The 26,261-nt window shown below is 37.0% G+C and overlaps 1 protein-coding gene across 3 annotated transcripts in view; it reads right to left on the bottom strand.

Moving 5' to 3' along the window:
* The window catches only part of LOC149063901 (adhesion molecule nephrin-like), a 479,700-nt gene that overhangs the window by 124,214 nt on the left and 329,225 nt on the right, over positions 1-26,261 (bottom strand). For all 3 annotated transcript variants that reach the window (XR_016195721.1, XM_089254947.1, XM_089254948.1), the window contains exons 4-5: positions 25,804-25,914; positions 8,944-9,147 (exon numbers count right to left, since the gene is read on the bottom strand). Coding sequence is in view for 2 of the 3 variants with exons in the window: in XM_089254947.1 (XP_089111073.1) it covers positions 8,944-9,147; positions 25,804-25,914 (315 nt within the window). In the remaining variant the exon portion in view is untranslated. The remainder of the gene's footprint in view (positions 1-8,943; positions 9,148-25,803; positions 25,915-26,261) is intronic.

The following is a 26,261-nucleotide window of genomic DNA, read 5'->3' on the forward strand; positions in this document are numbered from 1 at the left end:
GATTTTTTTTTTTTTTTTTGACTTATAAGCACCGTGATTCTTGATTTAATGACCATTGATACGATCCATAATAAAAGAGAAAAAAAATGTAATAATCATTAAGTGTTACATTATGCTTCAAGAATGAAATTCGTATTTCCCAGAAAAAATGCGTAAATAGAATAATTTCTATCAAACATTTGTGTTTTTCCTGACTGTGAATAATGATTCAATGATCATTTTACCGATTTATTGAATGCGTTTATCCGTTATCCGAAATAAAAATAATGTATTCGTAGATAATTTTCATTATTTATGTGTGTGTATGTATATATATATATTGCCTTGGGTGGATTATCATTTTTTTTATTTCACCAACTATCGATTTTTCTTTAATATTACACTAGTAATGTATATGGAAATGCAAATACATACTTCAGATTTATCACCGTAACTAGAAATTATTGGAAAACCTAAATTTACGATACGGTATTCACGGATGATTTCCCACAAGCCATTAAAGAAAATAGTTACCATTGTTTTCATTGTGGATATAATAAAAATATTATATTTATAGTGCAAAATAATACGTTTTCTGCGTGGGATTCTAAGTGGGAAGGTGAATGATATTCATGATTATATACGTGTGCATAAGGCAAATCTAGCTGTATACAGATTTACGTGAATATCGAGTACGGTTTCTTCAAATAATGTTATTTTAGTCTTGGTTGTTTTAAATATTTGGAGATTGCTATTGGCATGAAGGAAAATATTCGATTGTAAATGGAATCCAATATTGTGATCTTCGAATGGTATTAGGTTCTCGAAATTAAACTTACTCGAAAACTAAGAGGATTGTGGAGAGGCTGTTCTACTTGTCCAAATGTCTCGTAATTTGCACAAAGGTACACCTCAACTAACTGAACTGAACTGAACCTTTAATGATTTGCACAATCGTGCCTATCAGTACACCAGTGGATGGCAAGTACAAATATTAGTAATTAAATTATTGGAGATACACAAGACAGGAACAAATGCATAAGGTTTGAACACAAGAAATATAAATGCATAATATAGTTTCGAATCCAGATAGATTTAAAAAATAAATAAATAAATAAAATAAATAGAATAAATAAATAGAATGGCGCATGGGCAGAGATATGGAGCAAACAACAACAGAAAGGGCGTCGAAACTACTGCCCCAAGAAAAATAGAATTTTTGATATATCCTCGATAAATCGAAAAAAATGTAGACACATAGAAGGAGAGGGGTTGCTAAACATTAGATAAAAGTTTGATCGGGAGTAGGTATGGCGAAGGTATTTAGAGATATGAGTATGTCTTTGAAGGGCAAAGAATGTGCATTCCTTAAGAAGGTGAAAAAGATCATTGTAGCTATTTAGTTGATTGCAATACTGACAAGGTTCATCAGGGTTAAATTTGTGCAATATACCTTTGTTAGTATAAAGTATAAAAGGGTAAAGGCGAAGCCTGGCCATATTCTTACGGACCGCCAAGGGGAGATTGAAGAGAAGGTAAGACTGTAGGGATAGCGAAAATTCAAAATTATCGGCAAAATGAAATAATGTTGAAGCAGACAATCGAGATCTGTCTTCTTGGAGAGAGATATCAGTAAAATTATAAGTAAGGGATGTTAGAACTACTGGAGTGAGGTAAGGAGTGGGTGTACACCATATATCAGGTCGACCGCAGTTATTCAGAAGGGTCTTGACTGAATTTGCCCAGTTTTCCGAATCTGTGTGCCGGCAGAGTTCAAGTAAGCAAATTTTTGGTAGACGGTTTTCGTCCATTTTTTGAAGCCTAATCCAGTACGAGATAAGTTGGTTAAACATTTGAGTGGCAATGGGGCGGCGACCAAGCTCAAGTCTAACAAGATAACCAGGACAATATTTGCTCAGATTTAGTAACTTTTTCAGAAAACTCGTATGGACTCTTTCCAGCATATCAGCATAGAAGAAACCCCAAACTGGTGCAGCATAACATAGAGTAGATCGTACAAGGCTATCGAATAATTTGAATGCCACACACAGCGAGGGGTTTCTGGAGCTACGCAGTAAGTCAAGTAGTTGGTTCATGGCCGCGAAAGCCTTTTTTATCATGAAATTAGCTGCTAATGAAAATTTTCCTGAAGATGAAAAAGGGAGGCCAAGGTAGACATAGCTACTGGCTATTTCGAGTTTAACGTTACCCCAAAAAAAGTTAGTATTTTTTGCGAGACGGCCAGACTTTCTAAATACAACAATTTTTGTTTTGTTTAAATTAACAGTAAGGTGGTTAGATTTAAAGTATGAGTCAAGAAGATTGATTTTTTTTTGCAACTGTATTTTTGAATCACCCAGTATTACAATATCATCTGCGTACAGGAGGATGTTGAGTTCAGTGGAGTTATTAATTGAAATGCCATGGACATGAGGCTGACAAAAAGATTTTTCAATGTCAGCTAAAAATAGGGAAAAGAGGAGGGGGGAGGCAGGTTCGCCCTGCAAAATTCCTCTGGCTACAGGGAAAGAACTTGTTAACCCATTAGTGCTTCTTACTCTTGCACGGGCATCACTGAAAAGCAGATCGTAAATTTTAATAATTTTATGGCTTACTCCTAGGTCAGAGAGCTTCCACCACAAAATGCTTCGATTAACAGAATCGAAGGCTTGACTTAGGTCAACAAAACACGCAAAAACTTTGCGAGCGGGTTTTCGAAGATGGATTTGAACAATAGAGCTAAGTGTGAAAATGTGATCAGTGCAACCCCTGTTCTTACGGAATGCACCTTGAGATTCAGGGAGGATCCCGTTCTGTTCCGACCAATGATATAGCCTTTTGGTTAGTATAAGGGAGAAAAATTTTGAGGTGCAGTTCAAGAGAGATATAGCTCTGTAATTGCTCGGGTCCAACGGAGAGTTTTTTTTCATAATTGGCGAGATTATTATTTCGGACCAAGATCGAGGAATATCACCGCTTTCCAGAATGAAATTAAACAGATTAATGAGGAATGTATGTCCGTCAGGAGGCAAATTCGTCAAGAATTCATTGGAGATGCTATCGCTCCCTGGGGCTTTATTACGTTTCAGTAACGAAAGCACTGAAAAATATTCGGTAATTGAGATGGACGCTTCTAAAAAACTGCAAGAGTTATTAAAGTAAGGGTGGGCAAAGGAGTGGGTTAGGTTAGCTGTTGAGGGGGCAGCAAAGAGATTAGAGAAATAATCGAACCAACATTGTTTAGAAATTATTGAGGGGTTAAAATATGTATTTCGTCTAAAAATGTTCAAAGCTTTCCAAAATTCTGAGGAATTAGTTGCATTTTGTATTTTATAGTGGATTTCCTGGAAATATGTGTGTTTTTTGCGGGTACATAAATCACGGAAAGATTTTTTCAGTTGAATATATTTTGTGAAAAGTTCGGGGCAGTTTCTCTGTCGGGCTTTTCTTAGAGTATATCTCATATCTCGCTTTAAAATGCGGCATTCCAAGTCAAACCAGGGAGATTTAAGATATTTACGATGTTTTTTTTTAACCCGTTGATGCATATTTGCAAGAGTTGCTGCATGAAAAACACTATTTTTGAAAAATTCAAAATTAGCATTGGAGTCGGTGATTTGGTGAGTGGATGTGTCAGCTATGCAATCTGAAAAGGTATTTTGGAAAATTTCGGTAAATTGGGGCTGCCACCGTAGCTTAGATTCAATGTTGTTGTTAGGGTAAACATGTGCAGATGACGAGAGGAAGTAGGCAACAATTGGAAAGTGGTCAGAGTAAAAAAATTGCTCGACCTCAAAGTTTATTATGTTATTTATTGCGAACTGTAATGGGCAAAAAATATAATCAACAATTGATTTCCCAAATGATGAAACATAGGTATAATTTCCATCTTGATCCCCGGGGTATGAACCGTTTAAGATAGCGATAGCATTAGTTTCACAGAAATCAATTAGGGCATTGCCCCTTCTGTCGCGTTTACGGTCAAGAGAACCCCTACTGCTAAAATTTCCAGATGCAAGAACCTCAACTAACAAACTAAACCATTTAAGAAAAATTTGTGCAAAAATTCATCGATGAGTGGCACGAATTGCCATATCATACGGCTAGAGAGAAATGACGCAATCATGACTCCGCTGTTCATACGAAGTACGAAAGCCCGGATATAACCAAGCGGAGATGAAGACGAAGAAAGAAAATTCACATTCCTCTGTGAATTTCATATTTCCGAACTTCACCTCCGCTTGGTTATATACACTCATTGCCATAAAAATTTGCGCACCCAGAAGAAGTCGTCAAAATGAAACGAAATTTTACACATTTAAGTACTACGTTGATATAAGTAAGTGATTAGAAAATCCAAGAAAAAAAGATCATTTATTGCAGAAAAAAGTACAGATGAACAGAAGTTTTAGTACTCTGTTGGACCCCCTCTAGCGTGAATGCACGATGCGATATGAGCGGGCATTGAGGCATACAAGTTCCGTATGATGTCCTGAGACATCTCGTTCCACAGTTGCTGTAAATGCGCCTCTAGTTCGACCAACCTCGTAGGGTGTCCAACTTGCCGTCCCAAATGATCCCAGATATGCTCGATTGGTGACAAATCTGGGGATAGAGCAGGCCAGGGAAGGGTGGTAATGTGGCGGAGGCAGTCTTGTGACATCCTTGCTGTGTGTGGCCTAGCATTGTGTTGTTGAAAAATGGCTCCTGGGAGCCCTGCCATGAGTGGCAACACATGTGGCTGAAGGATGTTATGGACGTTCCGCTGGGCTGTCATTGTGCCATGGATCAATATTAGGGGTTACCGTGTATCGTAAGCAATAGCACCCCATACCATGACACCAGCTGTGGGAGCGGTGTGTCGCTGTAAAGCGAAGGCAGGATTGAAGCGTTCACCACGGGGCGTCCACACACGAACACGATTGTCATCACTGCTCAAGTTGAATCTCGATTCGTCGCTGAAGACGACCTGGTTCCATTCCGTTGCAGTCCAATCTCGTCGTGCTCGACACCACTCCAAACGGAGGCGTTGGTGGGTGGGTGGGTGGGTGTCATTGGCAGCACACGTAATGGGCGCCGCGATACCAGATGTCCTTCAGCCAGGCGCCTTGCGATGGTTCGGGAAGACACAGGGGCCCGTAGTGAAGCTGCTGCCTGTGTCTGGATAGCGGCCAATGAGGCAGTTGGCTCTACGCGTGCGTTTCGGATGATGTGACGGTCTTCTCGACGACTGGTCTGTCGAGGGCGTCCTGAACCTGGTCGCAGTGTATATATAAATGACGTCTCTTCTGCCCACTGGTCCCAACACCTCCTCACAATAAAATCAGAACGGCCTAGTTGACGAGCTACTCGCCGAGCTGACCACCCAGCTTCCATCATCCCGATGATTCTTCCCCTATCGAACTCTGACAACTGCTCATATGGTCTTCGACGGCGGCGTAACGGCATGTCGGCCTCAGCATTTCCTTTGCAAACGATTAAATACACTCCAGCAAGCTCTGCTTACCTGTTTTATACTACAAGGAGAACGAAGTTCAACGCCCTCTAGTGGCAATGTGCAATCACGCTGCATTTCTAATCACTTGCATATCTGCCCGACATGTACCTTCAGGCCAACTTTCGTTTCGATCCCACAATATTTTTCTTGTTGCGCAAATTTTTATGGCAATGAGTGTATATATCCAGGGTTTCGTACTTCGTTTGAACAGCGGAGATTGACATCGCACGCGCTCTTCTCGTCGCCATCTGGGGGCTAATGTCGGAAGAGCTATCAGTTGAGCTAGGAAGGGTCCATACATATGATCTAAGGAAAGAAATTACCTGTCTTCCGTAGCTTAATGGTAGAGCACTGGCGCGTACAGTGAAAGATTGACGGTTCGATTCCCCACACAGAAATATTAATGTTTTTTCGAGCTTCATTTTTTTCCCCAGGATGGGTATCCAGGATTTCGTACTTCATTTAATGGATGCCAATTATGCCGTTTTGGTTAAAAGTCATGCTTTTCATTCTTTGAACCGTATACATTGTAACAGTGCCTTTCAACCTGTGGTATGTGCACCTCTGGGGTATAAGTAACCAGCAATTCAGTGTACGTGAAAATAAGCAAACAAATATAGAAAAAAAATGAGTGAAATAAAAAAATGGTTCCAGGATTTTCATTATGGTGCAAAATACAAATGGATCCGTAAGCCTCCTGCATATTTATAGAAGTCCCCAAAGCATCCTATACAATTCCAGGGATTCGCGGCACCTACTTCCTACAGATACAAATAAATAATTCTTACGGGTACAAATTCTCGTACGCATACATGTCTGGTGTTATGCAAATCGCATACGCAAATCTGTTACGCAATCGTAGTGGAGGGAGGTGCGGGTTTGCAAGTTGCCTACTACATACTTGCAGGGGTACGGTAGTCTCCTATACATTTCTAGTGGGTACAGAATTTATAATGCCAAGAGGAAATTTGAAGCATTGTCATTTGGGAATAATTGTTCTAAAACATACTTTTGAATGTTTGCTTCGAAGACGACAGAGATAACAATAAAGGGACTTGAGGGAAATCCAATGAGACAAAATTTAACACACGGAGATCGATTTTTCTAATTGAAATATTACCTATCGGCGAATTTTTTGTACTATGTGAAAAATTGTGATTTTATCATTCACAAAATATCTGTTGATTAAATTTACCATGATTTGATGCAGTAGAGCATCCTACACAATTGTTTGAGTTGTAAAAAAATTGTTTTCTTTTCACGTTGTGAAAAGACCTGATCAGCCTTGAGAGCGATTTCAGAATAAAACTAAGAAAGTACACAGGTATGCCGTGGTTTGTACGGAACTTTTTGCAGCATTCGCGATGACGCAAAAATCCAAAACATTACAGTTCGTGCAAAAGAGACTGTCAAAGATTCAATGGACTATCTCTCACAATCTTAATTTCAACATCTTGATGTAACCTCTTCCTATAACAGTAGAGAAAAACTCCTGTTTCCCCAACCGAAAAACTTTCTGTATTGACACAGACAAACAGTACAAGGTCCGTAATTTGTGACTGTCTACATTTTTGCAATTGATAAGTATATTAACAAATAAAAATGTGGGGGGGGGGCTTTACTCTTTGGATGGGACTTGGTCTCGTATATGCTTAGCGCTTTTATAAAAATTATTTGGCATGAATATTGTGCATCATCATGATAAACTTTTGCACTTATGCTACTTGGTGGTTAGTTCACCTATTGGTCCTGATGAAGTCCTTTTTTCAAATCAGAAAAGAAAAATGTGTACCCTTTGGGTTTTCTTTTCGGTATTGTGGGCATATGAGTCAGGAAATTTTAGAGAACATATGTATATAGCTCTCACTTATTCATATTTAATCGTATAAGCATTCTTATAATTCATTATTGATTACTGGAGTGCACTTTTTATTTTATTTGGGTAATCCCGGTGGGAAGCTGGTTATGTTATTCTTCTTCTCTCTTGCAAGCCTTTTAGGCGTCAGGTGAACCTAAGGTGACACCATTAGTAATTAACTTATCTATCCACGACATTTTGCCCAACTGCTTTTTGAATCGGCAAAGAGATGATGGAGAAGTTCTTGACAAGTTATTGCTACTCGTTGGAACCTCCGTATTACCAATCAGGATTTTCAGGTTTCATATGTAAAATTTCCAAATAAAAAACATTTTTCCCAAATGACGTGTGGTACTCCGATATGTCATTCATATTGCAAGGGGTTGTGTAGTGATTTAAATATAAAAAGTTGACTTTTATTACAATCCCCGTGTGCCCCAAAACCCAATTAGAAAGTTGTTGTCCTGCCTCTCCTGTTGTATCTTAGTACTACACGTTGTTTGGAAACTTTTTCTAACTGGAAAGTATGCCTCTATGATCAATGGTTCGCTAGTAAAATGCCATACCCCCCCCCCCCCCCGTTCGCTATGCACCCTGTATATATTTGGAGAGGCCAGAAAACTAGCGAATTTTCAAAATTACTCGGAGATAACTTTTGTTTGAGGGTAAACTTAAAGAAAATAGGGAATGTGGTATGGCGCATGAGGCGTTTTTTGGAAGCCCAACACATACAGATAAAATCAAACTCGTTTGTAACGGCATCAACGATTTTGTGAAATTCTGTCGTTACAACACAGGTTGACGTTTACATGACCTTTTTGACTAAAAATATAATCAGATGTAAATACTGCGAAGGAAGTTGCTATTTCATTATGATTAGGGGAAATCAAATTCGATCGATAAACTTACGGGCAATTAAGATCATAAATTAAGTGCTGCAGAAAGTCTGCAGGGGATTTAAAATGTATTTTAGGAAAAAAAATTCAACATGAAAAATGCTTGAGATAATTGCAAATCACTTTCATCCTTGATTCCAGTAAAGATTATGAGCGCCCGTGTGGTGTGGTGATAAGATGCTCGTCTACTCCCGTGAAGGTTGACATCGGGTACCAGGTTCGAACCAAATGATATAGATATTTCCCAGATTGAAGCAACCAACGATAGATGAGGCTTTCATTCCCTTCCCACCTCGCAAATATCAGTGAATTATGTACAGCGTTTCGGCCGTAGTTGGTGTGTGGTGAAGTAGTAAAGATTATATGAATTAAACCAAGCTTTGCCAGAAAAGGCTTTTCCTTTATAAAAGAAAGAGTCATGAACGTGAAAATTACTGGTTAATACCGGAATGTCCCTCACACGGATCAACTCTAATAGAACAACAAACTTTGCCTCAATCAAGATGCATACTAATTCCAGGAATTTCTTGGGAAAACCCCATAAAAATCTAACCAAACATAACGAAAAATGTGTCATTATATACTATATATGGGAATCACAGCCCACACCGCCAGCTCTTGATGTTAGGTGTGGTTACGAGGTGTCGTTACAACTGAGTTTGACTGTACGCGTGTCTAGTTCAATACTACTGTAATAATAAAACGGAACTTACGGTTAAGGTCTATAGTGACTGATGTATAAACAGGAGAGGAGAAGTTGTTGTTGGAAGCTTGACACGTTAGGACATTCATCAGGTCCTGCTTCTGCAAACGCAGGAACACGATTTCGTTGCGGACGTAACCTCTAGAATCCTGTGATATGCTACCTTGAATAACATTGGATCCCTGCCTCCATCTAACTACAGGTGGGGGATGACCTGAAATATTACACAACAAACAATAAATTTTACCTTCACTCAAATATTAAAATATAACCTGCAGGTGGTAAAAAATGTACTAATGAATGAATTAAGCGCAATATTGGAAATTCTTCTACTACATTAGCTTCAAAAGAAAAAATATTCGATAGAAATATATACACATTTCATTTTACATCCTCGTGCAACAATAATACAGTAGAGTATCAATTATCCAGATACCGAACAACCGCAACGCGAAAGAGTCTTGTCGGCAAATTCACTGCTTAGAGACGGCTTTGTTATGGTTAGAACAACTAGAAGAATGTGATGTTATAGCCGGGTTTTCCTAAGAGTAGAATTTCTGTGCCGTGAGCAGCGTGAAAATGCTGATTGGTTAAAAACCGGAAATTCAGGTTTTTTTTCGACCAACCAGCGTTTGCGGGCTGCACGCTGGCATGATCAGCACGCGCTGTAGAAATCTGCTCCTAGGAAAACCTGGCTTATCCGATTGCTGTCTTTAAAACGTTTGCGAGATTTAGTTGCAAGAAAAACGAGTCTCAACTCTGAAGCAAGAGAAAATTTTGGACATCTATTCTTGTACTGTAGGCCTACTTTAATGGTCATTTTGAACTTGTCAAACTAGGCTAGAGGTTTTTCTGTGTTATTTATAGGACGTATGACACAAAATGTATAAAGTTCTGTGTATAATATCACTGTTTCTTTATTTCATATTGCTCCTATAAGATTGGGTACAATTTTTTGTCGTGAATGATCGGTTATCCAAAAAAATCAGTTAATCGAACACCCAAAATCTTCAATTGTTGCGGATAATCCATACTCTACTGTATTTACATATATTTAACTCATAAATTTTTCTTTTGTTGCAGAACTGACAATTGTTTATAAATTTCTTAGCACAAATTTCCACGAAAAAATTGCATTGAAATTTAAGTAGGAAGGAGCCATTCAAGTATTACGTTGGCAAAATTGTAGAAATTTTTGACCCCTTTCCCCCAACTTGTCAGTAAAACTCTGCCCCCCACCCTCGGTCGTCAGTAAAATTCCGTCAGCTCTGCATCCTAACGCATATTGGGATCGCAGATGTACGCGGTAGAGGGGGGGGGGGAAAGGCACGTGTCCACTATGATTAAAAATTGTTTTTTATGGAAAATATTTAAAACAAAATTTTAATTTCGAAAGAAAACAGCTTGACATGCTGCTATTCTAACAAATTTCTGTTAATACCAATGCTATTTGAGGTTAAGAACTCAAAAAATTTCTCTGTAACAAATTCATTGTGACCCATCCTCTAACCCATATATGCTACCCCATGGCCCACGGGGTTATCTGATGTGGCCCACCACCTCAAATCTAATTTTATGAAAACGACCTTCAAGCGGCACAATAACAGATCGGTTAAATGGCCCGTGGCACAGTTAAAGCGCATTTAAGCGATCCATGGCTCATTCACTTTAGTGACCAGCGGCTCATTTATATATCGCTGGAATGGCCCGCGGCACAGTCCCAGAACACTCAAGTGATCCGTGGCACATTGATAGATCCCCTTGAGTTACATGTGATACAATTTTAGAGCACTTGAGCGGCCCGCAATACAGTTCTACATCACATAAGTTACAGGTGGCACATTTCCAAGAAGGTTTCTCAAACTTTTTCCACCCCCTTATCTTATTCAATGCTTATCTGAGAGCTCCGACGGCTCCCCAGAGCCTGTTTAACAAAGAATTTTTTCGAAAAACCATTGTCAGGGTCACCGTCACGCAACCTAACAAAGGTTGGAGATGCACCAGCGCATAGCCGCACACAGTTTAAGAACGCATAACTTAAGTGATCCGCAGCATGTCTACGGATCACTTGAGTGACGCGCGGCATAGTTCCAGAGCACTTGGTCGTTCCGCATAACATTTCTAGGGCAAGTATTTGAGTTATCCGCACCACATTTCTAGGGCAGGCACTTGAGTTATCCGCACAACATTTCTAGAACACAAGCGGCACGGACACATTTCCAAATCACTTGAAGGATCCGCGGACATGTAAAGATAACCAAAAAGGCTCTATAGAGGACTTACCAAAGACTGGAGGTGCCCACAGGGTAAGGTTTTTCACGTTTTTGGCACACCTAGTAACGGCGTCACTATGAATATCTCATATTTTTATAAGGGATCGTTGATGACGCAAACATCATTCAACCACCCTCTGCCATTAAAAGAGAGCAAGCCAGACACTCCCCCTTCGATGCCTACGTAATACTTGAATGACCCCCAAAGTGTTGAAATAAATATCATTTGAACATTGAACATCTAATGTGTAGGAATGAATTTTTAACCCTCGAGTGCTTACGGGATGTGTCTGCGAGACTTATGCACATGTATTTCTCTCATTTATCGACAGATGGCCGGAAAATTTCCTGGAGGAATATAGTAATGTAAGTTTACTATTATTATTTATTATTACTAGAGTATTTCTTTCCACTAAGTTTCAAGCCGTAAAACTTTCTTTCACCATGTTTCGTGCTCTAACAGGTATTTCTCTTAAGAAAGAGTTTCACATAATAATATTCCTTTTTCATTATATTTCATGCTATAACTATTCGGTCTCTCAAGTTCCATGTCATAATAACAATTTTTTTTTTCATTATGTTTCGTGATATACACTAGGCCCCCCTCCCCCATGTTCAATGTTTCAATATTTTATTTACGTTTCTAGTGTTTCAGGACATATTTCTTTTCATGTCCTAAAATGCTACCTTTTATGTTTTTCAATGGTTTGTTTGATGTTGCATAAACAATTTTTCATGTTGTATAAATAATTTTTCATGTTGTACGATGAATTTTTCATGTTGTACGATGAATTTTTCATGTTGTTCGATGACTTTTTCATGTTGTTTGATGACTTTTTCATGTTGCTTTTCAGGTTGTATGATGACTTTTTCATGTTGCTTTTCAGGTTGTATGATGACTTTTTCATGTTGTATGATGACTTTTTCATGTTGTTTGATGACTTTTTCATGTTGTTTGATGACTTTTTCATGTTGTATGATGAATTTTTCATGCTGTGAGATGACTTTTTCATGTGGCTTTTCATGTTTCGCAATGCTTTTTGTCATGTTGTATGATGACTTTTTTCATGTTTCGTAATGCTTTTTTTCCATGTCATATAATCGTTTTTCCCGGTTGCATGAGAGATGTGTGTCTTTTCCCCAAATTAAAAAGGTCATCAGATAACACTTATAAAATTTTCCTAAGCAAACAGTTAACCCACAACAAATAATTTTCAATAATGTTTACTCTCTCTTGATATCATAATACAGTATTACATAGCAGTATAATATTAAATATTTGACCTTAAATAAGTCTTGAAATATCAAGAAATTTTCAAGTTATAAAGTACATTAGCAGAAGCTCATGTGTCTCTGTTCTAAAGTTCTTAGCATTAAAAAAAATTAAGATATATAGTTGAAAGTTTACTCTTTCACTTTCTTGATTATATTTTTTTATTCACTCGTAGTTTTATCATATTTTATAATTAATTACCTCCTAGAGGATTTGAGTCAATGATTTCTCCTTTAGGAGTCTCGAGTCGGACACGGAGAGTGATTAATCATCACAAAGAAAACAACTTTCCAAAGAAAAGAGAGAGAAAAAGTGCAAGTTAATTTAAGTCATAGGAAGAGATTATACCTGGTGTAAGATTTGTGAGGTAAAAGCTCGAGATAAAATATACTTTTCAGATTTCATTTAGAGTTAATTTGGAAATTCTTCAAAATAACCGGATAAAGCAGGGGTTTCCAACGTAGAGTTTATCGCGGAATCCTTGATGGTTATGAGGATTTTTAGCGGAACCGTTGATGATAATGAGGCTGTTCTACGGAACTCACACAAAATTTACAATATTTATCCAAAAAAAGTCCCTAATGCCGTCTTAACAGCATAATATCCCCAGAGTAAAGTGAAAGAGAGCTTAGACTACTCTTTTTCAATCAGGGGCGTACCCGACCGAACTTTCAAGAGGACCACTATAGACCTGGGAGTACAAAAATTGTCTTCCATAGAAATTTTGAGTTACCACCCTCCAAAAAACATTAAAATTAACATAAATTCGTTAAAATAGCATTAAAGGAATTTTCTTTCGATATTTTAATTCCCTTTAACCAAAATATTGAACATTTTTTTTATAATTTTTGTTGGGTTGGCGGGGGGGAGGGGGGGCACGGACTGCCTATTCCCTCCACTCCCAATGGGTAGGTCTCTGCTCTTCATATACGCATGACCCCTACGATTAGGGGTTAAAAGCGGACGAGACATATGCGGACATGTCGGAAATCGGGACATATGCGGACATTTTATGTTTACCAATAATCAAACGTTACTGGCGAGTAATTCTGGCGAATTTTAAGGTACGTTCTCTGGTCGCGATCGGGTCAAAATCGGACATTTTATGTTTACCAATAATTTAACATTTATTGGCGAATGATTCTGGCGATTTTCCGAGCTACATTTTCTAAATGTGTTTAATGGGGGGGGGGGGAATAAGTTCTTGGAAAGTTTGAAGAAGAATCAATATATGTCGGCTGCCGACCCCATGGGAGATTGTACTATGAAGAAGAATAAATTGACTGAGAGCTGGGAGGATTAGAGTCAATTGTCGCCTTGTTTTCTTCTGAGAAACGTCGTTTTCTAACATTGCCGTCCGTACCTCCAAATACGACTCTTATCCAGCCCATGGATAAAAAAGTAATTTTAAAACTTTGAGAGAAGGTTTAAATCAAAGGACTTTTAAGAAGGTGTTTTGCAATAATCTCTGCCTCAGAATTAACAATCGCTGACTTCTGCGAACATAATTTAATACACTAATACACTACATTCCTCATAATTTTTATTCATGAAGCTTGGCAAAAAGTGACTTACGCAGGGGCGCCGTTATCAGACACGGGGCCATCTCAAAAATTTCGAGGCATCAAAAATGTTTAGGACACCATTAGCCCCGATTTTATATATTTTGTGGGGGGGGGGGGGAGAGATCATCAGCTATTATTTCAGAATATGCAGGAATGCTGAGAAATATTCTAAAAAAAAAATTTTAAATGCGCAATAAAATGTAAATAAAACAAATTAATGATAATTCAGTAGTTAAAGGTAGTTTCAAAGTGATGAGAGGAAACAATATTCCAGAAACTGATGAAAATTTTAGAATTGAGGAATTAAAAATAACTGTAAAAAATGGATCCAACACCAATGAAAATTCAGAATTAATTAGAAAAATAATAACAGAATTGATTTTTTTAGAATGAACGGAAGAAAAAATTCTAGAATTGATGAAAATTCGGAATTAATGCAAGAAATAATTTAAGAATTGATGGAAGCCTCCAATAAGTTACCGTGAGTGCGGGGCCCGGTGCAACCGCACCTGCCGCACACCTCTAAGGGCAGCTCTAGACTTACAGAACCATGAATTCCGTTTGGGACGCATTATAACCAGATTGCTTTTCAGGCAGAAATTTCGAGTGCTTTGACACGTAGACTGCTCAACACTAATTTTATTGAAAAAAAGTTTTTCGTGATTTCAGGGTAATTTTGAGTGCTGATTCTATGTGTGAATCTGGCATTATTTTTTTTCAAACGCTGTAATTTTTAACATAAAGTGAAAACTAAATTTCAGTAGTACTGCATAAGCAGCACACAAATCGCATTTAAATCTGCGAGCGGAGTTTACATCACTAGAAAGCTTGAATCAATGGAATGAATAAATTTAATCATGAAAAGTAATCAATACATAAATTGCAAGATAAGTCAATACTGATGATACTTAGGGCCGGACTTGGGCAAGTGTGAAGGTTGGCCGCAACCGGGGCGTTAAATGTTAGGGGCCGCAAAAACGTGATGAAAGAAAATACTTTGATTGCATTTTAATTTAAAAACTTCGTTTTCAACAAAGCGAATGCATTTAAACCTCGCTACAACGATACTCAATATAACGATAAATTACTCTACAACGATATTTTTTCAAGCCTTGTTTGAAAATGCCTATACTCTAATGTTAAATTGTTACCTCTCGACATAACGATATATAATCCCTACATAATCTACAACGACATTTTTTCTTGGTCTGCAGAGTCGTTGTATCGAGGTTTCACTATAGCTTAAAATTTTGTCTAAAACCTTTAAAATTCAGACATCGAACCCTATTCCTCTTGCCTAGGGTTTTCACAGAACCCCTTCCTCCAAGTCAAGTAAAGGATGGAGGTGGATCTAGAGTGCTCGGACGATGGGTTGCTAAATTCTTCTTTTAAAATTTAAAAAATTACACAAGGCATACATAATGCATACTTGCCCGGCTGAAAGAGTATGAAGTTGAGGTCCTGGGTAGGTAATCGATTCAATGGCCCCGACAGCTCTCCAACCTTTAAATGTCTGGGAGCAGCGTGCAATATCGTTTAAATTTATTGTCGAATAATTTTTTTTCTATGACCATGAAATAGTAGTTTGATGTTCATTCTGCCTATGTAAACCTGGCGTGCTCCAGGGTGTTCATAGTTACTCAGGGATTAGGAAACTTCGTTTTCGAGGGCCACAAAATGCTTAAGCCCGTCCTTGATAATAAAATAATGCGTATTTGTAAATCAATAAATGCACATCTTTAAAAACACTCCACTCAATTATCAGATTTCAATATGCAAGCAATGCACGTCACACGAAATTTGTGGTACATTTATGTTCAGAATAAAAGTAAAACAATATATGTATAATATGCATTATACATATCGTGTATACATTTATATATCGTATAATATATGGAATGAAAATAAGGGAATATACTTAGGATACCAGAATAGATCAATGCAGTAATGATATGCTCTATAATGTTGCATTTTGGCCACTAAAATGAACACAAAATGATATTAAATTAATTTAAGGAGAAGCACTTGCATGATTTTCTGTTATGGGTTTTGAATGTCTTTCATAGGAGGCTTCGGTAGAGTAATCAGCCATCATACGCGAGGCTCGAGCTTGCCTTGATAATTCTGTTCCATTACTTTCATATCTTGATGAAACCGCCTCTCTTGTCATTAAAATGACTCAGATTGTCTGTGAAATTGGACCAAGCAACTAAGAAGAAAATGCGCCTTTGTGCTCATATTAACAGCCTATTTTTCAAACGTTTGAAAATTTTTAAATTCAAACTACAAATTAATCGTATTTTACTGCAATTCTTCATCGTTCTCTGCTTTGTAACCATTCAAAAAATTCTCAACAACCGATACGAAACATGATCAAATTGAAGATCGACCAGATTGGACGGATATTGATTAATATCCGTCAAAAATGCTAAAAATTTCGAATCTTTAAGAAATTTATGAATTTGAGAACCATCAAAAATCCCTGCTCACAGCTTTTCATTGTTCAGTTCAGGAAACGTTTTACAAATTAATTGGAAGCACTCGACACTTTATTTATTGAGCACCTTTATCGAATTGCTTCACTAAGCCGAGTTTTATATGAAGTGTTGGGAGATGTATTTTGTCTATGAACCGCTGGCTCTCTAAAAATATTTTCTTTGTTGTCCCAGTAAGAGGTTCATCAGCTCAAGATCATGACAAATAACGAATGTCTGATGATGTGATGTACGTAAATCTTGCGCATAAAATTTCGAAATTTCGCAAAAATAAAATTTTCTAAATCGGAGATTTTGCATTTATTCGCAAAAATGAACAAAACTAACGATATATTTTTCCTTCAGGTTTCATTTTGAAGCGAAGTAATAAAGTACTTAATTAAAAGCTAATATTTCAGTAGTCTCTCCATATCTCCTTCTTTAATAGTACTTCCCTCTGTGAGTAGTAACGGCGTTGTAGGTACATAATACAGTCGACTCTCGGTTTATGAAGTTAATTCGTTCCTGAGGTAGGTTGGCAAACCGAAACACATTTGCCCATAGGAATTAATGTAAAAATAGATTCATTCGTTTCTAAGACCCCGAAGATTCCTACAGTGTAAATTTTTGCACTTTTTAACGCTCAAGTGAATAACTCGAAACCTATTGAAATAATCATACTGACACTAAAAACACTTTTTTCCAGTGAAAATCCAGACTTTACGAGAAAACGGGCATATATGCTATACCAGGGCAGAGCCGTACCCATGTCTAGTCTGATTAATTTCATCTATTAATCTCAGTGTCAAAGCTCTCGAAATTTCTGCCTGCAAAGCAATCTGGCTACAATGCGTTCCAAACCGAATTCATGGTTTTATAAGTCACTTGTTGCCAAACTTCATCAATAAGTTCTATGAGCAATGTGGGACATTAAAATGATGTTTCTAGAAATCAGATAGTAGTAATTATATATGTGTCAGAGGTTATTGTAAAACGTGTTTCAAAAATTTCTTTGATGAAAACCGTCCCAAAATTTGAAATGACAAGCTGATCTATGAGCTAGATAAAAGGTGTCGAATTCGGAGGAATGCATTTGAAAAAATCGAAATGCGGCCGTAGACACTTCAATTTCTCCATTATCATTTCGAATTTAGTCAAATAATTTCCTGCTTGCGTGTTCGTAAACCGAATCAATTTTTGTTGTTGGTAAACCGAATTATACGCAATCCGAGACGTTCGTAAACCGAAGGTTGACTGTGTCAGCATTCTTGCTATTAGCGGGACTACGAAGACTTTGAATAACTGCCTTTGCAAAGTAGGTAGTAGAATTTCATTATATTTAACATGTGCATGGCCATCAACAGAAGTCTTTTAGATGACTACTGAAAGTAGTATGATTCTATTTATCAATGACTTCATACCATGCCATAACGTTGCAAAAAATATTATCTTGGAGAAGCTTTCCAAAGCACAAAATTTGGGTGCAAAGTTGATGTAAGTGTTGTCACGGCGTCAGGCCTATCTGACGCCGTGACAACACTAGACGCAATATTAATAGCAACTAAAGCAGCAACTATAGACGCAATAATAATATGTTGCGTCGAATATCGTGTAAAATAAATGTATTTAAACTCTTCTGCTGCTGTCAAACTTTTTTCTGTCTTTTCGAAAAAAATGGCTCTGACTTTTGCGTGCATGACAAAATTAACTTGATGCGCGAATGGATATATAGTTTGGTCCTTCTATAAATAGTCAATAACATCCATAATTTTCGGACAGAACTCAGAAACGGAAGGCAACTGAACTCTTAATTCACGAGTTAGAATTGAAAAGCATTTTACTCAGCAAAATCACAACCCATTTTCGCTTAAAATTATAAATCTTCGAAATTTTGAGGAAAAGTTATAAAAATCAAAATTTTCGTATTTACTCATCTACATCGGTTAATTTCACTTTTATCGCATTTATTCCGTAAATATGAAAATTACGCTTCCTTAATGATGATATGAACGCAATAATATTGAGAATAAGTTAGGAAAATAAATAAAAAAACACAAAAGTAAAAATCTGCCGCAAAAAATAGTGATTACAGACTGCATTGGAATGTTGAGAATATGTATTATCTCAAAACTAGAGTCACACACATTTCGTCAAAACCAACACCAGTTTTGTAATCAGCAGCCCACTAAAACCTAAAACCATTGAAGTTTCTTTGGTAAACCGATTTTTTTTTGTTTTGAGCAGTGTTATAGAGGATATTTTAACACTTCTAACGAAATTAGACATTCCCTGTCTCTGCCCCAGTCTGGCTGTCTATCTCTGAGGGAATTCGTTTTTATTTATTTTATTATTTTATTTTTTATTCATTATTCAAAGTTCTTTATGACTTTTTTTCAAAAACGTTATAAGCGGGATCCGAATTGGACAAAAACCGAGACTGCCATGTAAAACCAACAGATCTATCCACCCTATTTTGTAAGTTAACTATCATTCTCCTTCGACGAAAAAAAAGTTTACTCCCCTCCCCCGCACTTATGAGAAAATCTTCCGTACACTACTGAATGGAATTCGCTGCACACACAATGTACTTACAGTTCCCGTTTGAACTAGACTGGGACAGAAGGAGTCTTCTCCTGAACTGGGGTCTTCCGTGTACCAATAATAATTAGCTAAAGTTTTTCACAAGCATCTTTATAGTTAATTTACTGTGCTATCAAACAAAAAATATAGCATTCATATATCTGCAAACCATGTCAGTCTCCCTTATAAAGATTTCATGGGTCTTCGCAGTCCTAATCTGTAACGAATTAAGTTATTGAATTAATAACAAAGCAGGGGAGATTGTGTCTGAATAGGCAGGTCCAAAGAAGAGAAACTAGAAAAATAATTGTTTTAATGTAATTATTATACAGTATGTCATCAAATGGAAGTAAGTTCCTTATAGCCGTTAACTGCTCATGTTTCAAATGCCGCTACACAAGTAGAACGCGGATGGGGCTCCAGCTTTGTGACCCAGGATAAACGTAGTATAATTTTAACATTTTCTATTATATTTACCTTTAAATAAATATAGCCCCCCCCCCCCCTCGAGAGTCGTTTTCTATCGTTTTTCGGATAATCTGAGTCGGTGCTGTGGGTTCTGAGCACCCATGGTAATGGTAATTTTTGGCATGCATCCGACACCTGCAGAATCGATCAGAAAGCAAATTTATTTGTTTAAAACAAAGATGAGTACCTACTGGTTCAAAACACTTCCGAAACTCCTTATCTTAGTCCTTGGTAATTTGAGATAGTCTCGGTGCCATTCACCCCCAGACCAGTGACCCCAGTAATTTTTCTCGAACGATTGAATATAAGCAAAGGGTGTCCGGCCTCCTCCTCCGGTCCGTACTCCTCTGGAGCATTTGAAATAAATTTCTTAGTAAATGTAGTTATTCGTGCTCTTCACCCATTTTCGGACAAGTGTAACTAATGATGGTTCATCAATAAGAGCTGCAATGTGGATCAAGTTATCAAGCATAATCAAGAACAATAAAAAATCCTGGACCACAAAACGGATAAGTTTATTCAAACGTGGGACGTATGGTCACGCTTATTTTTTTCTTCAATAAGGTGGAAGCTAGCATGAATTACGCAAGTTCCACTAACTGAAGGTTGTACCTAGACCAGATACGTATTGAGCTCCTGAATGAGACAAAGAACATGGAAAGAGTGGAAAAATAAGAAAATAAGTCGTAAATTTTATGATACATTACTGTATAGTTGGGAGTAAATAATGGCCGAGACATTTTCTTGATTAAAGACGTGAAACTGGTAACGAGTGTTGAAAACAAAATTGATTCCATAAGTAATATTGAAATACAATACATCATCGTTAAATTTGATTGTCATTATCTTGGCAATAAAAATCTTTTAATATTTATTTAAATAATAAGTAGTATAACTAAAATTCAATGTCAAACATTTGAAATTACAAATAATTTTATTTTCAATTAAAAACACCAGTTTTATATATGATTGTGTTGAATTTTAAGAAAATACATACTCGGCCGCCGAGTATTCGGTTATTCGCTCAAATCACTATTCGTCCCATCCTTAATAAGACAGTAATAGAATTTAAATTCTGAATCAATTAAGCATGAAGATCGCATTATCTACTTGATATCTATCATTTCGATTCATTATGCTCAACTCAAAGATTTTTTAATAGACTACCTATTATATGCAAATGCATAAATATTAAATAATGCAGTGGATCCCGCTTATAACGTTTTCCAAAAAACTGTCATGGAAAACGTTGTAAGCGAGAACCGCTTTAAATGGGAAATCTTAATGAGAATTACAGTCGATCCTGCTTATATAGTTTTCCCGCTTAGTACGACTTATTCTTTTGTTTCCAACTCACTAATTCGCTCTAAGATTTTCCATTTAAAGCATTTCCCCGCCTACAATGTTTTTGTGACAGGTTTTTTGAAAAATGTTATAAGCGGGATCCACTGTACTTAGAGTTGGGACCACAGAAATAAGTCGTACTAAGCGGGAACGTTAAAAACGGGATTGACTGTAATCGGAATAAGTGTGTGTGTGTGTGTGCATAGTTTTAGATCACTTCATTAGAATAAAATCTTTTTTTAATGTTTCTGTCGAACTAGTTCACATGTTTTCTATATTATCATATTTCTATCCACGTGTGGCATCTGTAAGTTGCCGTGATTTTTATTGATTAAATTTAGTTCAGTTGATGTAGTTATTTTTATTTTCCCACGATATATCTTGCATGTACGATCAATCGATATCGTTTATGTATATGATCGTATAAGTGCTCATTAATTTATGTATGATTTTACTAATTTTCCCTCTTATGAAACAATCAACTTCCTTTGGTTTGACAATGCCGTAGTCCACGCACTGTGCTGATAATACTCAGGCGAGATTAGTTGTAGAGACCCTTCCTATGATAGAAATCCCTGGGGATAAGTACTTATGATCACCTCCGCGCCGATCCCAGTAATAATAATGACAATAGTTCTACTGAAGCTATATATTATTATAGTGTTGGTTATGTCGGCGTTTTTTTTTTTTTCGTGTAGCAATCCATCACTTGTCAGTGGTTCAAAGAGGACGGGGTTTTCTTAACTTGTTCTGGCGACTGGTAGACGACTCATGTCTTTCATTGTTCAAATTTCATCAAAAGTTTCTTTATATGTCTTTTTAATGTCCATCAAAGCGAAAATCGCCACATAGCAGCTTGGTGGAAAAATTAGGGATAAACCGCCAACATCGCCGGCTCGGCAAAATTTGTCCGATTTTGACCCGGTTTCTTGTTGTATCCATTTTGTCGCCATTTAACAGGTTGGAGAAACAAATGGGAGATACAGCGCCAACATCGAGGGCGCGGCAAAATTTGTCCGATTTTGACCCTATTTCCATGTTGTCCGCATATGTCCCGTCCGATTTTGACACCCCTACAAGGGGTTAAGGCCCGAAAATATTCTCATAATTTTTGTTTTTCACACTAGAAGTATGTAATAGAGGGAGTAGCGAAGAGCCTGCCTGGGATCATACCAAAGATCTCAGAGACCTGGGCACGATTGAACTGATGGTTGGGACTCAAGACGTTGAAGTACAGTCATCCTATTGGAAGGCATATTCACCAATAAGAGCTTTGATTATAACCATCAGCAGAACTTCCTTACAAGAACTCTGGCATGGACTTTAAATAATTATGAAAATGATTGAAATGATCATAATGATAATCATTCAATTACAAGATGTTTACCAGAGTTCTCATTTTTTGACACTATAAATTTACTGTAGAGAAGGTCCCACTAAAGATCTCAGTCTGGGGGGGGGGGCGGTGGCATGATCAGCACAGACATTCTCGCGGGGAGAGGAAAAATATTATTCCTACATGAAATGTGCCCTCTTTGTTTTCTTCCAGATGGGGCATATTGTCTGTTATTTTACCTAAACTGACCTGTTTCTCTGTGCATAAAATTTCGATATATGTGCATAATGGCAAAACAACATGCTACTTAATAAATAACTCAATATAGGATTTTTTTCTGCGCAACAAACAACTCTATGTACACGGAAACATTCTCATTCTAAGGCAGTGTTTATAGTGGAGCGAAGAGGTACGACTTCCAAGAATTGTGACGCCCGCCAAGAATGTCCCTACATAGTAAAAGAGGAGTACAGAGCAAATGGCCGGAGGGGTTCTGTAATGTAAGTGTGTTATGATGTGATAATGACCCCTTCGCAGAAGATGAGGAAGAAAAAAAAGGGAGAAACGAACTGATCAGCACATATCGAAAATCGGAAGATCGAGGTGAAAACAAACAGGTTTTTGTTCAAATCGTGCACCTCGTTAAGTGGCCTCTTTCTCTCTTGAGTGTGTGTGTGTGGTGCAGAACTAAACGTCTGTTTTCGCGTCACTAGTCTCCATTATGCACTCCCGTTTCTCTTGGTCGCCGCACTATGTGCATGGCGACTATGTGCATATAGTTATACTCAGAGTTCTAAACGCCCATATTTTGTAAACTTAATAGAAATGAAAAAAATTGCTTTTGTCTATAACCACCAGAAATGAAATAAATATAACATAAATTTTGATTTATCAATAAAATAAAATCGATTGAAAATAAAATTTTATCAGCCGAAATATGCCTTTCAGAAAACTGTATATTGCTGGATGTATTACATTAACCCATTAGCTGCCACGATCCCTATTTGGGGATATTGGAATTTTACGTGCTTTACGTTTACAACTTTTTGTGCGTATGTATAATTTATTTGCCCAAAAATTTCAAAAAAAATTTCGTAGTTAATGGGTTAAGGAACATCATTAAACTTCGAACTCCTCTATCACCCTATCAGCTAAAAAAGCACAACTGTTATGATTATTTGATTGGAATTGGGTAATCGATTCGTGATTAATATACCGCATGAAAAAAAATCAATTTAGTATTATATTAGTAAATATTTTAGAAGCAATAATGTTAGTTAAATTGTTAAGTGTGCTTCAAAATTTTAACTGTTGATATTTGCATGAAGTAAAAATTAGTGTTAGTGATACATACAATGAGTAGATAATAATGGGTTCACAAACCGAAATATCCCATCAAACACGAATATCATCATGGAGCGAAAAGATATCGTGCCATTGATTCAAACTAAGCACCTGGATGAAAGACTAAACTTCAGGAGCCATAGCAAGAAAAAAACAAAAGTTTCAGATCCTCCCTCTCCCCTCACTCTCTAAGAGAATGTATTGAGAGTCTGCTCTCCAAACTCAGTTTGAGTAAAAAAGTTTTGATATACGAACCAATCATTCGACCAGTTTTAACATGTCCTGCCCCAGCTTGGGCTTTCGCATATAAGAGAAACATGTACGAAACGATTGCAGAATCACGTCCTCAGTCGCTTCACTCTGGAGTACCAAAACTTTTCCGCCTCACTGACCTGTACAAAGATTTGAAGGTGTCGTCCATGTGTTCCAACATCAAGGAACTACTTCGAAAAACAATAAATGTCGTGTCACCAACATCTGAGAGAGATTTTCAATTATTATGCTCGCGATTTTCTGAAACATCTAAGGCCTAAAAACATCCTCCATACAAAATATGTACCCGAATTTTTAAAAATGTGTGCGCGATTGTGTATATACATTTGCTTATATTTTTGTAAATATTCAAACATGCGATAGTTCATTTTTTAAGGCAATGTTTAAGACAGTCATGAACGAAGACATCAAATGTGTGACTGAAGTGGTGGATAAGTTAATTTTACGCAAAACAAATGTTTCCTTTTCGCCCTTCAAATATTATCATTTTTATACCAATGTAATATTCTGTTACTCCATGATGAAGGAGAATGGGGCTCTGTATAACGTAACTGGCTTCTTGCGATTATAATCGAAAAATCATGCAAACCGCAAAAAAAAAACTGTTTGATTCCGGGTTTATTTGCTTTCCGATTACAATCACAAGAAGCGAATGAGGGCTACATTTTTCAAGTGGCACTAATGTTATTTTAATGTACACAAACATAACATGAACTGTTAAAGTTTTGAGGCAAACTTGATAATTCAATCAATATTATTACTCGAAAAATATTTATGAAATTATACTATATAGTTTTTTTTTTTTTATGCGGCGCAATAATCATAAACCTGTCACCGATTACAATTGAATAATCATTAACGATTGTGTTTTTTTATTTTTGATAGGTGGCAGAAGAGGTTCCAGGTTAATGATGTTACTCGATATAATGCGGTCCGTATTGTATAGTTGTTTTCTGAAAGGCATATTTTAGTTGATAAAATTTTATTTTTTACCCGTTTGTTAGTTATGAACCAAAGTAACTATGAAAGGCACCATCTCTTTCATGGTTAATAAGTTTACAAAGTATGAACTTTCAAGAGTCTGAGAATGACTGAGAACGGTAGTAATTCCCTGTATACAGAGTTTATATATATATATTATAAAGTACGGCAATGGCAGCAACGACGGATGTCACCTTTGCATTGAACAATGATATGTGTTTGTACTGTAAGAGAGAGAAGTCATGTTCTCTTCAAGTTAAATGTAAGGGCGTATGCTTGTGTTATCAGTAAATTTAAGAGGAGGAGTCGTCCTCTGATCGAGACGAAATGCTTCTACATTCTCTAGATTAGTCTTTGAATTAGAAAAACTAGTGGCAGATGGCAGCACCACACATAACAAGCATTACGCAGACACAAACTTCACTCCAGGTTTCACTACACATGCACATTCCAACATGTACTAATTCGTCAGAGGTTCCGCAGAGGAATATGGACGAGGTGCACGTCTGGTTTAGTAGTGGGTTAGTCTTTCAAGTAACTCGGATTTTCTTAAAACGACACTTATCTCCCATTTATTATCATTATTATATTTTTGCTGGTCCACAAACTATTTCTCTTATTCAGTTTTTTCCGGTCCTCCATTTTTACTTCTCCCAATTTTTACCAGTGCTTCATTTTTACCAGTGCGCAAACTATTTCTACTATTTACTTCTTTTATCAGTTCACAAATACGTTCTCCTATTCATACATATTTTGCCGGTCCGCGAATTATTTCTCCCATTTTTCCGTTTTTTCGGTCCTCAGATTTACACGAATAATTACCCGCTTTTGAAAGTTCGTGACATTTTTCAACCACTTTTCCTGGTCCAAAGTTGTAAAAGGGTTGAAGAACACTGGGTTAAAGCATATTAATAAAGAAAATTCCAGACTATATAGCCTGAATAAGACTGAATACATACCTCCTTGAGCTTCACATATCAGAACTAAAGGCATTCCTTCCGTGAATGGTCCTATCATCCCGGAGTATGTGATGTTATCTTTGCCTTTTATAACTACTCTCTTGACAGGCACTGCAACACAAGTGGAATATATATATATAACCATTGATATTTTTTCATTGGAATCGTTATACACACACGTACGAGTATGCATTGCTTCAAAAAAACACATAAAAAAATCCCATGAAATATTGATATCAGCACGTGCGGAACGAGATTCTCTGTGTCTGTTTATCTTCCCGTATAGTACGTGTGTATGTTCGAGGCGAATAGTAAAGAAAAAGTGGAAATCAATAAAACTTGAAAAATTCATGGTGTCGTATAAAAATGTTTGTTTTCATACACGGTATGTGTATATGAAAACATTCCGAAGTTATTTCGAAAGCAATGCAATATCGTGTAGTAATTCGATATGATAA

The sequence above is a fragment of the Pholcus phalangioides genome, unplaced genomic scaffold (assembly GCF_987345545.1).
Source record: "Pholcus phalangioides strain wild (caught in Gottingen) unplaced genomic scaffold, Ppha-v1.0 ptg000042l_1, whole genome shotgun sequence".
In the NCBI taxonomy this organism is placed as follows: Eukaryota; Metazoa; Arthropoda; class Arachnida; order Araneae; family Pholcidae; genus Pholcus; species Pholcus phalangioides.